This window comes from Aphelocoma coerulescens, chromosome 9, assembly GCF_041296385.1.
Source record: "Aphelocoma coerulescens isolate FSJ_1873_10779 chromosome 9, UR_Acoe_1.0, whole genome shotgun sequence".
NCBI classification, from domain to species: Eukaryota; Metazoa; Chordata; class Aves; order Passeriformes; family Corvidae; genus Aphelocoma; species Aphelocoma coerulescens.
In genome coordinates, this window is record NC_091023.1 from 13,105,974 (window position 1) to 13,123,429 (window position 17,456).

The following is a 17,456-nucleotide window of genomic DNA, read 5'->3' on the forward strand; positions in this document are numbered from 1 at the left end:
CCTCCAAATTTAGTGGTAGAAGTCAAAGACCCAAAAAATTTCCTATTATAGTGCAGACACTGTGGTAAGTAAGTAGAAAAATTTCATAACAGCATCTGAATTCCTGGATTTTCTCTTGGCAGAACCAATTTGTGGGGAAAGTTTAGAAGGTTAGTGCCCTCCCTTTTTCCCAAGGTCATGCAGAGGCCAGCTGAAGTACGTGTCATATGGAGGCATGAAGCAAGGCAGAAAAGGCTGGCAAGAATGACAACATGCATTGTCCTCTCAGAAATTACAGGTTCCTGGGAAACACAGTGAAGTTTTCAGTTGTGACCCTCCCTCCTGCCTTGCAGCAGTGTTCCAGCCTTGCTTAAGGAAAGAGATTGAAAGTTCTGGAGTGCAGTAGAGCTCCCAGAAGTAGTCATGCAGATGAAATCGGCCACACTGAAAAACAAGGCTCTGTGATAAAATATGACAGAACCTGTCAGCGAGGAGGATGCAATGCTGACCATGATAGCGCCTATGGCAGCGGAAGCACCTCCCTCCCATGGTGGTTCAGAGGGGAATCAGCAGGTACACAACAGGGAGAGCAGCAAGTGCCCCACCCACACTGCAGCTCTGCTGGTGTTTCCCTCTGTCCCAGCACACAAGGAAGCTAAGGCACGGTCAGCTACCATTTACTGGTTCTGTTTTACACCATGGACAGTACAAATACATGGTACAGAACACACAATACCTTTACTGTGTAGTTGAAATGCTTTGCAGTTTGCATGAAACGGTGAAAGCCATCGGTTTCTTTAGTTGCTACAGTAAAGACTAGTAGTTTATCTGAGGAAGAAAAAGAAGGAACATGTATTAATATGCTTTCAAGGCACAGTTTATAACAAAAAATGCAATGAACAGCACTAGACTGAGGGTTTTATGACTTTCTGTATCTCATTCAAAGAGAGGAGGCAAACACACTGTCACAGTATAGGTGTGAGACATTAGCAAACAACAACTGCTATGGACAAGGTGCTGTATTTAAAATTATCCTCTGGAAGAGGAAGAAAGTAAGTCTAACTACTCTGTAAACAACTAGTTCACAAAAACAAAGCTAGTATGACTACTGGACAGGAAGAAGTCTTCAAAACAAAAATACCTTACTACTTTTCAGCCTGATACAATCCTGTTACCTCTTACCACAGGACTGAGTGGTGCTAAGAGAACTTTACCCAACGCCAGTAGCTCCCCTGAAAGCCAACAGTGCATATTCTTCATGAAAATAAGTCCAAAAACCCCAACCATTGAAACCAGTCCCTCAACAAACAGCATTTAGTGCTTTTAAGTCCTTGGGCAGAGACGAAAGAGCAAGGAGTTTGCTTGGTTGGCTTTTTATTTGGAGCATATGTACATTACAGCACTGCTAATTTTGCCCTCTTACTGCACACAGGCAAGTGGCCATGCAACCAATTTCCTCTTCACATTCCAGAACTTTTAACACAGTTCAAATGGGGTCATGAATTCCCACTAAATAGCTTCCCAGTTAAACTACTGAACAACATTTAGAACCCTATGCAATATGCTGCATAATCAAACTAAATACTTTGAAGCTATGAGAAGGATACTACCCCTATCTAAAATCAATTGTTTAATCAGACCAGTGTGGATGCTGGAGTACATTGCATGTCCCCAATTCAGGCCAAGTTCAGGCAACAGCTACCCTCTAAACAGAGCCCATGAGATCAATCCTTATAATAAAATAAAATTAATCACCTATGATGAGTATTCCAGACACAGTGCCTGCTACTGCATTGCTTGCCAAAGAAACATCCTCTGGATTTATCTTCCTCAGTCCAGTAACATGTGCTAGAAGTGTCTGCTATGGAAAACATTCCTATTAACTATTCAGCTTTGTCCACCACCACAGGCTTAGCAGCCCTCAGACATCATCTTGAGTGTATTCAAACCACTCACCACTTGCAATTTTGTTTTATGTGACACCAGCAAAAGTTAACACAAAAGGTGATGACCCAGTTCTCACTTTGTAGAAGAAATGCACCTTGCAAGTTACTCATGCAACACTCTGCAGCCAACACTTCAAGTGTATTGGCTCAGTCAGGCAAAAATACCTGTCAGAGTACAGACACAGTTTGTAGAGAAACATAAAACCCCTTGTTCTAATGAAATTCAAGTCTGTCGGAAGTAGCCACAGCAGACAAACTCTGCAGACCAGTCTCAGGTGGCACCCATACGGTTTCTGCTGAAATACAGCTTAGACTCAGCCAACAGGTCAGTTCCAGAACATCCTGCCAGGTCAGACAGTGGTCTGACTACTCCATCCTCAACAGCAGCTGTATTGGCATACATGAGGAAGAGCAGGGATGAGACAAGTACATAGGATACTTTCTCTGCTTTTTCTACTGGTCTCAGTTTAAGGGTGTTCCTGTCTTACGTGGTGTTTCTGCAAATTCCAGAACACCTGATCTGCTTTGTGACCTTGCTCTTCCCTAGCCTCTCCTTGAACAGATGTAACCTTTAAGCAGTGACAGCATCCAGTGCCCAGTACCTACACCACAAAAAACAATCTGTGTCTTGAGCAGGGCTCCTACAATTTTATCTGACACTGTCTAAATTCCTCAGCTACAGACACTTCTACCTGCCCTCCCCACCACACTCAATTTTGTGGATTTCTCTCACATCCTGCTATCGCTTTTTTTCTTTTTTTTTTTTTTTTTTTTGGCTGGGCTGTGTGTGGGAGGCATGTCTGTGAACAGGGGGACAGCAGACAATCCTTTTCCTCAACAGTCCTAGAGACAACTTTAACTGCCGGCTCTACCAAACCAGACTGACACTCCTGCAATACAGTACACAACAAAGAAGAAACTGGAAATACTGTAAATGCTTCCATCAACTCAACTTTAGCATCCAAAAATTTTGGAAAGACAGATTTGGAAGATTAATTGCTCCACCTTTTTCCCCCTGAAGTGCTAGCGGACTTTTATAAGGAAGAATCAGAAGAAAATCCCCCAAGTACATCTCAAAAGGACAGGAGGACCTCACAGTGAAATGAATTCACACTGACTCACAGAGACACAAACAGAGCAATAATGGTTCAATACCTTCCAAAGAGTTTATTCTAAAGATCATGCAATTTCAAGTAGTTCTACTGAGGTCACCACAAAATGAATAAAGAACATTATATCTTAGACTATGACTAAAACAGGACTGAGGACAGAGGAGGGTTTTCCTCTATAAAGGAAATTATTACTGTTTTTTTTGTTAAGGCACTACATTTTCAAATTACAGGGAACTGGAAAACTCTGATCATACCAGAGCTGCATCATCACGCCAACCAAATCCATTGTTAAAAGTTTCCTAGGTGACCAGATCACTGACTATAACCATGGACTTTGGTTTGAAGTAGGCATATTTCACACCTACACATTGCTAAGAAATGCTAACAGCAAGATTTCAAAAATCTGTACTTAACAGCATGATGTAAATGACAAAATGTGGGCTGCCTCAGATTTATTCCACAGTTACTAAGTCAAAGAAAGTATTAAAGTAACATACAAGTACAGTTTGGCAAGCAAAAAATAATCTACTGTTCCTTATGGGATATTGTTACTCTCTTAATGGAATACACATTATTCGTGTATTTCAAGATTCACTATGGAGTCTGGTATGTTACTTGACTTTTGTGGAATGGGAAGAAAGAGAAAAATCTACCAAATCCTAAGGGATTTCAACCTGAACTATACAAAATGAAGAAAGCTGAGCAGAAAAATAATGTAGTTTATATCAACATGAAATGGCAAAAGACCATGTACTGCACCAATGGACAATGAAGCAATCAAACAGGCAGCCTGAGTCGGGTTTGCAAACAGCCACAGAACAAAAGAAAGCTATTTTAAAGGTACTATTTATACTGGAAATGTTTACTTTTTAACATGCTTACCCATGGTCCTTTTTTTTTTTTTTTTCCAGCAATGAAGTTTAAAAGGTTTTATTTCATGTCTTTGTTGCATCACTGACAATTTTAAGTGCAGCTGGTACTTAAACAATTTTTAAGTGCAGCAGAAGAGTAATTATAGCATTTGAAGTCCCTTTAGAATTAGAGTTTCTTTATAGATTACTTAGTCTTTGCTGGGGCCTCTTTTTTGTTGTTGTTTTGGTTTGTTTGTTTTGTGGGGTGGTTTGTTTTTGTTTTTTTTTTTAAGTAAGCTGTATCCAAAAGAGCAGAGAAACATGCTTTTACTCTATACATAGTATATATGGAGAGACAATGCAAAGTGCATTAAAAGATAGTTATCTTGGCACATTATAGAGGGTATTATTAACCAAATTAGGAAAGCAGAACCATTCTCCTCCAGCTAATAAAAAATATTAATCTAATTCCTATATTTAGATGTGACAACTTGCAGTTTCACTGGCAGGCTTCCACTAAATGTAGCATGGGAGATGCTTGTTTCTTCCAGTGCAAGTGAAAGAAGAAAAGGCTTCCGACCACTAAATACTTCTGCTAATTTCTATTCAACCTTTTAAACTTCATTCACTTTGAAAAATCTATTCCTTGCCCATTACATTTAGGTACAACAACCTCTTGGAACACTTATCCCATTTGTGCTTAGCAACATGAAGCCAAAGTGACCCTCATGATCAGGAGTGTCAGTGTGAAGTACAGCACTTCCAACGGAGTAAGTTTATCCAAGTGTCGTTTCCATTTCAGGATGTGCTCAGCTATTTCAGCTGCTGCAACCCACAGTGTCCCTCTGCTGTGCAGAGCAGGTCTGACCCCAGGACAAGTCCTGTGGGTGCAGAGGTTCAGGGCTGCACCAGAGCCCTCCCTGCACAGAGAGGCTGAGTGAGTGCCCGGAGCCCCCAGCAGTATCCCTGTCTCCAGCTGTGCAATGAAGACCCAGGCACGGCTTTGGAAGGATGGCTGCAATTACTCAGACCCCAAGCTACCACTGTGGCCTGGTACTCCTCAGTGAGAGCACTGCAAAAACCCCACAAAGAATTCCAGCTGCAGCTGGACACTGTTCCTGCTTCACCATCCATTCCACAAGCTCCTACCCTCCATTGAGGTGTCCACCCTAAGGAGATCTGCTGTGTGATCTTACACGCAGGCTTGAGCTCTGCAGTTCAAGGCTGACTATCCCCCCTACACAGGGAAAATACAATCTTGGGAGTGTCTTCCACGAGGAACAGCATCCTCAAAGTGCAAATCTCCATGAGACCAAGAACACAGCAGGTGGTCCCACTCCTCCCCACTCACAGGGAACTGAGATGCCACAGAGGGTACAGCTGTCAGCTCCCCTGCACACAGCCTGCCAGAGGCACCTTGGCAGTCACTGGAGGGGATTGCTGAGCTTGGCATTTATTTCCACAAGTCAGTTTGTGTAAAAAGGAAATGTAAACCCTATACTAAAGTTCAACAGGAAAGCATGAAAAAAATCTCCCAAGAGCTCCATGCCAGGTATGTGCTCAGTTACTAGGATGAAATTGTGTCAGACAGATTTCCAGTAGTTACACCCACAAAACAGCTGTTCTGTTTTGAAAACAAGCCTGAGAGGGCATACATTTAGCCAAGAAAAGTATATCCAGTGACAAACAGAATTCATTTTTACATGCAAATGAGAAACCCTCTAATATCACAACACAAGTTGTGAAAGACAACAACACCGCACATGGAACACATGCAGCACATTAGGAAATCCAGAGAAAGTTTATCAAAACAACTCACTCTTCTACTCTTTTTTTTTTCTGCTACCTTTGGGGACCTGACTGCATCATAAATATCTATTTCCAGAAAGAAGATCAATAAACCAGAGCCTTTGCTTCAGTGAATTGCCTGGCAAGGTCTCAGCCAGGAATTGCCATGGCAGGACTGCTTTAAGTAGCAGTGACCTTTCTCCCTGTATCCTGGCAAAGAAGCATGCAAAGAACTACAGTCATTCCTCACACGCCCACATGGTTCTTGTTTATCTTGAATGAACGCTCACAGAGATTACTACATAATTTCTACCAGGGGTTGTGGGCACTAGTATATTAGCTTCAGAGCAGCCAAAACTGAGGATATTGCTCACAGCCACACAGAAGCTGACATTTAGTCCTTGGATTCAAGTACTACAGACTTCTCTGGAGTGGAAGTGAGCTGGAAGATCAAAGTTCGTGGTATCGCATTATCACATTAAAATCTATCTCTGTCTTTAAAACTAGTGGCTTATAATGGTAAACAAATGATGTCTGGTACTTGTAATACATTTTTATCCATATTCTAGTGTCTACATAAAACAGCCTACTTTCCTGTTTGCAAATTATATCCCACCCTGAGCTGCTCAAAACAGTAATCCAAAGAACCATTAAGACAACTAAAATACCAAAGAGCACTTTCAAAATCCAGATCTTTTAACACAACACAATCTTCTACTTATCACTCACAAAGGCAATATTAGACTCCTCAAAAAAAATTTGGATTTTCCACTATGAATAGGAGTTATTGACTAAACTTAAGATTCTGTGTCAAATAAAATATTTGAAAATCTGGATACTCAGAAAATATGTCAAACAGCTGGAGATGGGGAAAAACCCCATAATTTACAATGTAACCATGATTGTAAGTTATACCTACAGACATGTACTTGGTTAATGTAATCCAGCAGCAAACAAAGACCTTAAGTACACAATGAAAAAAACACAAGTTTTAAACATATATATGTATGTATGTATGTATAGACACATCCAGTGAGAGCTTATGACGTACGTATGCTCAAGTAAAGTAGTAAGCCACCAGAAGAGTTTCTGGTCCAATAAAACTTTTGGCATAAAGAGAGAAAGTGCAGAGCCATCTGACAGCTGTTTATTTTCCCCCTAGGATTCTTTAGAAACACAACAATGTGCTGAAATAGCAAACACGGTCATCTTCTTTTCTCAGGAAATAAATGTGCATTACACTGCAGGAGGGGGAAAGATGACTGGGGCATGAAACAATACTACTTCATACTTGGGAGTCCTAAAGGTTTTTTTATCTGATCTTTATACAATACAGTCATCTTCCGCTCTGCACAGAACGTTGCTGCATGCCTCCACTCATCCCACACTTCACTGCTTCCCAGAGACACAGACTGGTTTCAAAGTCCCACTAACCACAGCCATGATCACATAGTAAGGTTGGATTCTCTGCAGTTCAATAGCATGGTTGGATTGATGCTAAAAATGATCCTTGGATGGGAAAAAAATATGCTTGAAAACTCATGAAAGATCAGAAAGTGGTACAAGTGAAAATAAAAGATGAAATTAGAATTAACAGATAGCAAATTAAGAGCAGTCATGGACTGCCAAACACATAGTACATACTGATTTTCTATACCAATACAATTCTTGAGTGAGAGAGAAGGTTTTCTAAGAATTAAGGCCTTTAAGGGCCAGAATTTGAAGAAGCAGACCTTACTGTACAGACCTCCGTTTGATCTGTTTTCCTCTGTATCACAAACCTTCCTTTAATCACTGCACTTCAATACATACATGTCACTGCAAAATAGAGAGTAACACAAACATTGTAATTTCCAATGTAATTTCCAAAAACTTACGAGATTCTTCTTGGCCAGCTACTAACAGATTTGTAGACATCTTTCTTGGGATGGTATAACGTTTTTGCAGAACTAATGGAGGTAGACAGGTATCACCTCTGCTACCACCTGATCTTTATATTGGTTCAATCTCCAGGAAAAAAAATATACTTCTGTCTTTAAGCCGTTGCAAACAGTTTACAACCACAGCTGGTATTTATGGTTATCAGGATCACTCCATGCATGGGCTGTCTGTGGATAATTCTTCCTATGCTCTTCCACATTATTCGTAAACCTTGCTGAAGTTACAGAGCAATAGCTATAGGTATCAAAGCTGCCAGCACTGTCCCTAGCCAGGGAACAGACCTAATCAAGGCAGGAAGCTTTCAGGAGCTCTCTAGGGAAAGAAATACAGAAAGTATTATTTCCCACTTTCAATTACTTTCAAAAACCTGGTACTGTTCCAACTTCCTCAGCCTGTACATGCTTCCTTTTGCAGGGTTCTCCCTCTTCTCACGTGGTTTAAAGGAATAAAGAAGCTAAGTTAGCAGAAACACAGCCATACATTAAGCAAGAGCAGCTCTTTCTCACAGTATAGAATCTACGTTAGATTAGCACATGCTAACACACAGCCCCTGGACAGGACACTAAAATTCTTTTTTTCCTATGAACTGAAATTCCTTCAGGCTTTAATTCACAGCATGCAGTGGTGTGAACGGGCATTTTCCTCTTCCATGCAGACTGACTCAAATGGCGAGTGTGCAGAGCTGCTGCTCACTGCTGTCTTTTATCACATCATTTCTGATGTCACACTGACACAGCATCTAAAACAGTTACAGTAAAATGATCAAATGTTGAACAGAGCCAGTTCAAACCCAGTTAAATAAAAACTCATGACCCACAAATCACAACTCTTTCTGTGTATGTTTATCCATACCTACATACTCTTTCAAAGATTAGCAGGTACTCCCAATATACAACTGATTTCAGGAAGCATTTGAAAGCCGATTATGTCTCAGCTCTTAACTTACTTTTTTTGAATTTAGTAGTATTGAATACACAGTCAACAAGAGCTCATTAAGAACTGTATGCCCACTCATCAATCACGCACATCAGCCCTGCGTGCGGCACTGGCCAGTGCTCAGGCCTGCACTCACTCTAATGTAAGATTTCCTTGTTTTGATAGTTGAACAAAGCCGAATACAAGCAGCAGTAAAGTGTTTTTCCATCAGCTTCAGAGGACTTGGATGAGACCCTATGTACTGAGTCAGTTATTCCATAGTAAAGCAAAGATAAGACGTGTTCCTTAGTTCCCAAACTAAGAAAAAAATTTAAATCGACCGTTTGTAAATGACATCATTGCCATGCATGAAGGAACTCCTAGCTGCCTAACTTCCTGACAAATGGGAAACAGATCAGGTTACAGCTGTTTATGGGTGCCCAGATAGAAATCAAACCACAAGAATCTTGATAGTGGAGAGGATGGAGTCATGGCACAGGCCGTGTCTTCCTTGAACACATGGCTTGGACAGCTCTGCTATAAACTGTCATCAGAGCTGTGCAGCTGAGAGCAGGACACAATTAGCATCAGCTGGCTAAGTGAGAAAGTTTACTCAGCTTCTGCCTCTTTGTAGCCTTGCCCTCTCTTGTCTCTCTCATAAATATGTATCTGGAGAAGAGCATGCTTCTTCTTAGGCTGTTGTTTAACAAATCCAGCTGTTTAAACAGAAGCAGTCACACACAGAACCAGGCATGGTTAGTGTCATTTTTTTGACAGTTAATCAATCCATCAGTGAAACTCAGCAGTTAAGATTTGCAATAGTGGTTTCTCCTTAGACTAGTCTTTAAAAAAAAAAAAAAAGAAGAAAGAGAAATTGAAGCTGGATGTGGGACCATCCTGAAGACCCACAGCTTCCCTTTGCTGTCCTTCGTGCCTGCGCTGCAGTTCATGTTGTAAGCAGATGCTACCACCCAGATCAGTCAGTTCATTTGAAAAAGCTGCCCTACAGCTCCACATCTAGCCCTATGTCTGAATACTGGACATGTAAAATTCTTCACACAAACACAAGTGACACTACTCCAGAAATAAAAAGAAATCCCATATTTTTCAAAGTTCCCTCTCCTGTGTGAACAAGAAATTTAAACTCCACACTTGTGCCCTGTCTTGTACAACTCAGTCTTTCAAATCATGAAATAAAAACTTCTGTCCTACTTGTGACACAAGGCACCATGACATGTCATGTATGATGTATATTTAAAGATGCTTTTAACACCATACATTTCACCCAGCAACTTCAGGAACTAAAAAGTTATGGGTCTGGTTCTGATCCAACACATGTACAATGGCTTTACAGTGATGTAACACAGAATTAAGCAAAGTGCTTACAAAGACACCATATCAAAGTTTCCTATGAACTAAAAAAAACAAACAATCTATTTTTACTTTTTTTTAAAAAACAAGGTAAAAAAAATTAAAGAGCAACACCATCAGATACTGATTCGTTTCTGCACATCTGATTTCAGCAAGAATGGGCTCATTCAGCACACTAACACAGACCCATAGGTACAGAATTCGTTCTCAAAGGAGTGGCACTTAAATGACAAGCCTATTTTTGTTTAGCTTTTTTTTGTCTTTGTTTCCTTACAGTTTGTTTCCATTAATTACAAATACTGCAGCTTTAAAAATGTACTTGCTCTTTCATTACAAGAAGAGATATATGGGATAAAACTGCAACTTTATGTATTTAGTCTCCTTATCACCAGTATAATCCACATTTTTAAAACCAAATTTGTCTTAAGGAAAAATCTAGAAGTAGTTCTCTTAATCCTAAAGCTACTTGTAGTGTCAGGCTGTGACTGCAAGCTTGTATTCCTTGATAGTTAAGCATCATTTATTCTCTAGAGCTACATTACCACACGAGACACAATCCTGCTGTAAACTGTTTGGTCAAACTGTGCTTTGTGCTGGAAGAGCCCTGATACTGTTTAAATTAAGAGGGATCAAAAATATTCTTCACTTTTCAACCTGTTTGCAACTGGTCCTTCAAAAACTAAAAGAAATTAACATTATAAGTGAAAACACCCTTTCTGTGACCATACTTACTCCCCATGACAAGGGAGTTCACTTGAGTAGCATGTCAAGTAATTTGTAATTCAGACTGGCAGCTCTACACAAATGGAAAGACATTGCTTTTGATTACACAGTGATAGTGCTAATTCAACAGACAAACAAAACACTTTCTTATGAAAAGACAAAGTCACTTGTGCTTAAGTAAGCAGCAGTGAGGGAACAAGCTAAAAACTTGCACATAAATTATGACTCTCCAGAATATGTCACCAACCTAAAAAAAACCCTGAAAAACAGTTAATTTAGATCCTTGACAGAAATACATTTCACACAAACCACCCCTGGCTCAGATAAACACGGTGGTCATTCCACTGAGCCTTTTCAGTGCAATTTACAGCATCCAATATTGATGATAAAGGTCACAACTGTTTTATTTCTCCTTGCTTTAATTAGAAATGCATTTTACAGTCAAAGTTGCAGTAACCCTACTGTATATCATGAAGAGAAGCAATGTCACATCCAATCCTGCAGTGTACTTCCACAGCTTAATTATTCCTTCCACCTATGAAAAGAAAGAAAAGCCAGACCAAACAGATCTTTTTTTTTTAAATTTTGCCACAGAGACTGGCACTGTGTGGCCTCTAACCCAAGTGCTTCAGAGAACACAGACTGCAAACCTTGGGTGTCTTCAAGGATTATCTTCCAGGGAAAAACAGGTGATGAAAGCATAGCTTTGCTGCTCTGCACCTCTACAGCAATGTTTGCTTACTTTTAACTAACTTCCAAACACCCACACCCCCCACTACACACTGTTCCATTTGTCATTCACTATTTATTTCAAAGCTGGAGGCTAAAGATATCTCCATGAGTAGGTAATTCCCATGTAAGTGGTGCACACTGATGGCATATGCATGATGTGCCCCAGACACAGCCCCAGGAGCTGTCTCCTGCAGGGTCAGTTCTGGGTTCATCACCCTCTGCTTTTTCCCTTCTCCTCTAAGGGGCAGCTTTTTCATACAGTCCTCACAAAAAAGGCACAAAACTCCCAAGAGATCTAGAGGAGGTTTTTCCACAGCATAGATTTATGTAGCAGTTCTAGGTACTGTGGTGACTAGAGGAGACAGAAGTAGTGCCGGTAAAGAGGCAAGAGATAGAAAATTGGGCAGAGAGACACAGGCAGGCACAGAGTGCTGTGCTTATGGCCTCTCCTCCACCAAGCATGCCGAGTCTGTCAGTACTTCTAATAAGTATGTCAGGATGGTTGAAGGACAATTTTCTTGTTTGGGCACCACAGGTGACCCAGAAGGAAAGGCCTATCGATTGCTGTCACTCAGACCATTTAGTCTCAGCCCAAATTAACAGAAATTGCAGCAGTACATGCTGTATCCCAAAGTGAGTCCTCGCAGAGCTAGACCAGCCAGCAGTAGCTGCCTGAAGCATTTGTGACCAGCACTTGAGGGACACTGGGGTGGAGGAAAGCCCAGTGGCTCAGAGTGTGCTACAGACAGCTGAGCTGCCACACCTCCCAGGCCAGCCGCTCTGGGAAGCCACCCACACTGCTGGAGCACCCCAAGCCACCCTTCCCACTTTGGGAGCACACACAGACAGCAACAAACCATGGAGCCCACCTCAAACCCTGCCCGACTGCCACCATTACAAGCCGGGCCCAGATGCTTCAGTGTGGCTCCGGCCAAGTCCCCACTGCCATCTGGGGAACAGACTCAAAGGCTGCAAAGTAATTTCCCATGTAAATAGCTGATTGATAAAACATCCTAGGTGAGAACATCATTTACATCTGCTGCCAAGAGAGTGCCAGCTTCTCATACAATGACAAAAGTTGTTTCCACTGACTTTCCGTGTGTCACAATAAGCAATCTGCAAGCAGCAAGCATGGTGCAATGGAAATATTTCAGCACCGATGTTTTAACACAGAAACTTTTGCATCTTCATCACACAGGAGCCAGTGTTCCAGAGCTCAACAGTGCCCTTCTCTGTGATTGCCTGAAACATAAACCTGTGGCCAGGGAAGGAGTGCAGAGGGATTTCTGCAAACACAGTTTGCCACAGGGCCGCACTGATTGCTCCCTGTAACCAGTGCTGAGCAACAGGCAGCTCTCCTGCAATTATTTTTCCAAGCCTTTCTGAGTAGAGTCTTATCGAGAAATAGATGCAGCTTGGCAGTTGGTTCCAGACAGTCTTGTTAGAGCTTTTGTCTCAAGAAAGCAACACTAATGGACTGCACTAAAAACTGACATGTAAATTGTGCCTTCACCTGCTGCTTTACACCAAATTGCCCAAAGGATCAGGAGACTAGAAATTACAGAACAGATTTCTAGAAACAGAGGCACCATAAGGTCTGCCCTTCGTCAAGTAATACAACACAGATTTGGGGAAAACATTTAAGGGTTAAAACTGGAATAAAAACAAGTAACACAGCAGGCAGTGTCTGAGGTCAAGAAACTACTCTCAGAGTGGTTTCAGCAGAGATTGCTACAATTCAGGCTACTCAGGTCTAAATTAAAAACAATTAAGGTCCTCCTGCATTAACATATATATATAAACTTTTCTGTGGTTTTTTTTTGAAATTTGTGTAGCATCATTTTTATTATTGATATAGACAGAGCAGTCTATTTTTGGGTTGCTGAATCATACAGTGATGTCTGGAATAGGGACTCTGCTTTGCACACATTTGAAAAGCAGCAGGATTAAATAAAAATCCTTACCAAGCCAGCTATTAATTTACACCAGTCTGAGAGCCCACACTTCAAGAGCACAAAAAAACCCATTATTTGAATAGATAGGTTTGCGAGAATAACTGTTTGCCATAACTGATTTCCGACAAAGTCTGACTTACAACCTCGCTGCCCTGAAAACAGGGAGAGGAGCTCAACTTTTTGCTCAAACCTGTCCCCGGGGGGTGCATTCCAACAGGCAGCAAAGGCTGAGGGGTAACGCTCACCCCCCCAACACACACCAACCACACCATAGCCTTCAGAGGAATCCTCTGAATGACCAAAAGTAGCAAAGTATTAAGAAAACTGGAAACTAGAAGTTCATTGAGCAGACTCTGGTATTCTCCAACATCATTTTTTTAAATTAACTTTTTACACTACTTATCAACCAAATCAGTAGTTTTCATATCAAAGTTAGAACTTGCTGACAAAACTTGCTTCTCAAATAAAGAAGCCTCCTTGTTCACCCCAGAAGAAATTAAGCTAGATATTAAAAATAACTTGATTACACTCTTGAGAAAACAAGCCAAGAAATGAAACTATTTTGGATTTCATGTGGTAATAATGTAGTGGAATGAAATACCTTTGTATGCTTAGAATAAAAATCAGAAGTACAGACTCTAAACAGTATTAGAGCAAAAAATGTTTTGGTATATTTGTTGGACATGCATGTGCTTGGACGCCTCTATCTGAGGGAATTTCCTGTATACATTTCTTTATTTTACGTGCTGAAGATAAAATTTCTTTGCACCTCCCAGCTCCTTGAAGCAAAAGCCACTAGAGAACATGAGTGAAATGCAGGGAAGGCTCTGCGGGGCTGGAAGGGGCACTGGAGTCTCCAGCTGAATTTTGCACGAAGTAGGAAACCTCATCAGCAGCTGCTCAAGTTCAGAGAAGCAGTGACTGATGCTATTGCTTTTCCCAGCACTGGAAAAATGTGTTCATCAACACCTTGTCTCGAGGAGACGGAAGAAAAAGGGGGGAGAGCGGGCAATAAGAAAGTTTAGGAGGCTCAATTCCCCTTAAGGAATCCTTTTTCTTTTTTCTTTTTTTTCCTCGCTTAAGTGGAATTAGGCATCTATGAACTCCTGGTCGGGTTACGACCCTTTCAGCTGCGCGGTCCGTCTCGACGGCAGCCTGGGGAGCGCTGCCCCGGCCCCTTCCCCCAGCGCCGAGCCGCTCCGCGTCACGGTGCGGCGCAGGGACGGGCCGGTGGGAAATAAATAAATAACCCGGCAAAGCGGCGGGTCCCAGCGCTCCCTTCCCGGCGGATGTTGCCGAGCCGGCAGGCACACAGCGACCGATGCCGCCCGGCCAGCAGCGCATCCCCGCCGCCCGCACACACCTCCCGCGGGCGCGGCCACCGCATCCCAACCCCCGCACCGCACCCCAAAGCCCGCACCGCGCTCACCTGCGGGGCCGGGGCGCCGCTCCGCCGCCGCCGGCAGCGCCAGGGCCAGCAGCGACAGCAGCAGCCGCGGCCACCGGGCGCCGCTCCACGCCATCTTCGCCCTCCGCACCCGCCGGCCTGCCCGCGCCACCGGCCCCCGACAGCGGGGAAAAGGGGCGGGCGTGGAAAACCAGAGGGGAGAAGGCGCCTGGGGACCGCGGCGGCCAGACACCGCTCCTCCTCCGCGGCGGGAGCAGCCACGGGCGCTCCCCCCGCGCAGGGCTTTATACGGCGGTGGGCGGGCCGGCGCAGCGAGGGCACCGGCGGCGCAACAGGAGCCGCTGCCGGCGCACGGGGCCGCTGCCGCCGGGGAGGGGCGAGCGGCCAAGCCCCGCCTCGGCCCCGCCGCCGCGGGTGCGGCGCTGCACAGGCGCGGCCGCGGGGATGGGGCCGGCGGGCCGGGCGCTGCCGGGGGCATCGGCTCGGCCAGCCGAGTGCTGGGCCGGCCTCCCGTATGTGCTGTGCAAGCAATTACACTCGCCTGCCCCGCCAGACACATTTGCTCGGTGCTTTCATTGGCCGTTATGTCCCGAAAATGTGATTTTGTTCGGGAGATCGTGAGCACCTGAAGCCGCTACGCCGTGAGCCAATAGAAACCATGCGACCTTTCCGCCTGTATGCCCTGATGGAATCGGGACCGCACTGCCCATCCACTCTGCTTGAGAAGGACGTGTCTGTCAAACACTCCATCACCTCAGCATTCAGCTAACTCAGTTCATTTGTCTAATCAAAACACACAAGACTACACTTTTAACATCAAAGAATAGCCAAAAAAATCACTGAAGCCAAGCATGGTGATGATAAAGGAGGTGCACTGGCCCACCTCCACTCTTTTTCTTGTTGTGATACAAAGTATATTAAAAAAAAAATACCATAAATGTTTAAAAGTGACATAAAATTATAAAAGCAGATGTGAACCTCCTGGAATCAGTGTAGATTTATACCTTGGAAATACTATTTGAAGACTAAAGACATAATCCAAGACAAAAATTAGCGGTGAAAGTAAGATTCATGTATTTGAGTTCCACATATATAACCATCAAATAGACACCTCATTTTTTATCCTAAATGTCTCTATAGGCTTAACAGATGTTCTTTTTTGGAGCTATAAAGAACAGGAAAAAAGGGGGAAAGGAAGGGAAAACTTGACCTGGGCTACTACAGCTCTAAGAATTGTGTGCTGTTCTTTGGAACCCAGGGCAGAAATCAGAGCCTGCATTATGCTCCCAGATGCTTTTATGGTTAATTGGGAGAGCTCATTTTTTCTGGATCAGACTGCACAGACAGGAGGGATGGAGAACAAACCAAATCAAAAGACTGGGTCCATGGTCTGATGGAGCTCCTGCAGCATAGAGGTCCATGAAAGCAGTACTTGGGAACTAACAATGTAATCATGCAATTGATGGAGAAACAAAAAAGATACTTCAGTTCTTGGGCAATTACTCATTATGTACTTTTTCCTCCCACCTCTCCCAGGCCTGCAGAGATTCACCAGAGAACAAATATGTTTTGAATGCAGACAGTATGACCACATTAAGGCACACATCCATGAGCAGCCTCTGCTCATTCCTCCAAGAACAAGCACCACTTCTGCTGATCACCTCACCACATTAGCTGAAAGCAAGCAATGCCATGGCTGGGATGATCCTGCAAGTACATCCATCTTTGGGTTTGTTTTTTTAATAAACAAGTTCGAGAAATTTGGCTTATGGAAAACGAAGATGGAAAAAATAGTTAATATATCACAGCTGTACTTTTAAGGTAGGAAACAGTTTGAACAAGCATTTCAAAAGAAGTCCTCAACAGGTCAAACCTCACCTCAGATCCAGAACAGCTTAATGGTAACACTTGTACTGGGAGATAGAAAAGTGTAATTGCAAAGGTGGGAAAAAAAAAACCAACCTCATTGAGAATAAATCACAAAAGACATGTAGAACACACTCTGTACCATCAACCCTGAAAGAAATTACAGACTTCTTCAATAAAGTCTGAGAGGAAAAAAACAGGACCATTGGGTATAATTTCAGAATACCATGGAGATGATGTCATGGCTGCCAGGGATGGAACAGGAATCAGACAAACTTCAGCCCTGAGAACTGAGAGTAAAATCAGTGACTGTCACGTACATACCCAGAACTTTGAGAAATCACAATCATAAGCAGCTACTTTCACCAGAGAAAATACACAGGTCCTGAAACCACACTGTTAGGTGGAAACCAATGGGCATAAAGAGGAGAGAGCATCCAAGAGGAATCCTAAGAGGCATTTTGTTATCAAAATGTACAAGTAAACAGAAGCAGGGAAGAATGAAAAGAATTGGTGAAAGAACTCTGTAAATATGCAACAGTGAAAGGAAAGGAAATAGCTGGCAAAGACAGATTTCTAAAGCAGGAGGAAAACAGGTTGAGAGAACTGTGATATAAACACAGCTCATACCTGTAAGTGCAAGCTTGGACTAGAAATTTATGCATTTACTTGTTATTTTCCATGGTCTCTTGAAGGCTAATTTCAATTTTAGACTGTTCTTAGAAAATGCAAGCTCTGTCCCCAGAGAGAAAACAGAGCTGAAAGCTACCCAAAACACTGTTTCCAAAGTGACAGATGTGGTCAAGACATCTCTTACCCCCAGAGGCTTAACTCGGACATTGGCTGCTGGAAAGGAAAATGATTGTGAA

At 42.8% G+C, this 17,456-nt stretch overlaps 1 protein-coding gene across 2 annotated transcripts in view; it reads right to left on the bottom strand.

Annotated features, from left to right (window-relative positions):
• Positions 1-15,049, bottom strand: part of PLOD2 (procollagen-lysine,2-oxoglutarate 5-dioxygenase 2) — a 48,811-nt gene extending 33,762 nt beyond the window's left edge. Inside the window, exons 1-2 of one of the 2 annotated variants that reach the window (XM_069024314.1) lie at positions 14,743-15,049; positions 716-807 (exon numbers count right to left, since the gene is read on the bottom strand). In XM_069024314.1, coding sequence (XP_068880415.1) covers positions 716-807; positions 14,743-14,836 — 186 coding nt within the window. In that variant the 5' untranslated portion in view covers positions 14,837-15,049. The remainder of the gene's footprint in view (positions 1-715; positions 808-14,742) is intronic. The other variant, XM_069024315.1, reaches the window with a different exon arrangement.
• Positions 15,050-17,456: the final 2,407 nt, after the last annotated feature.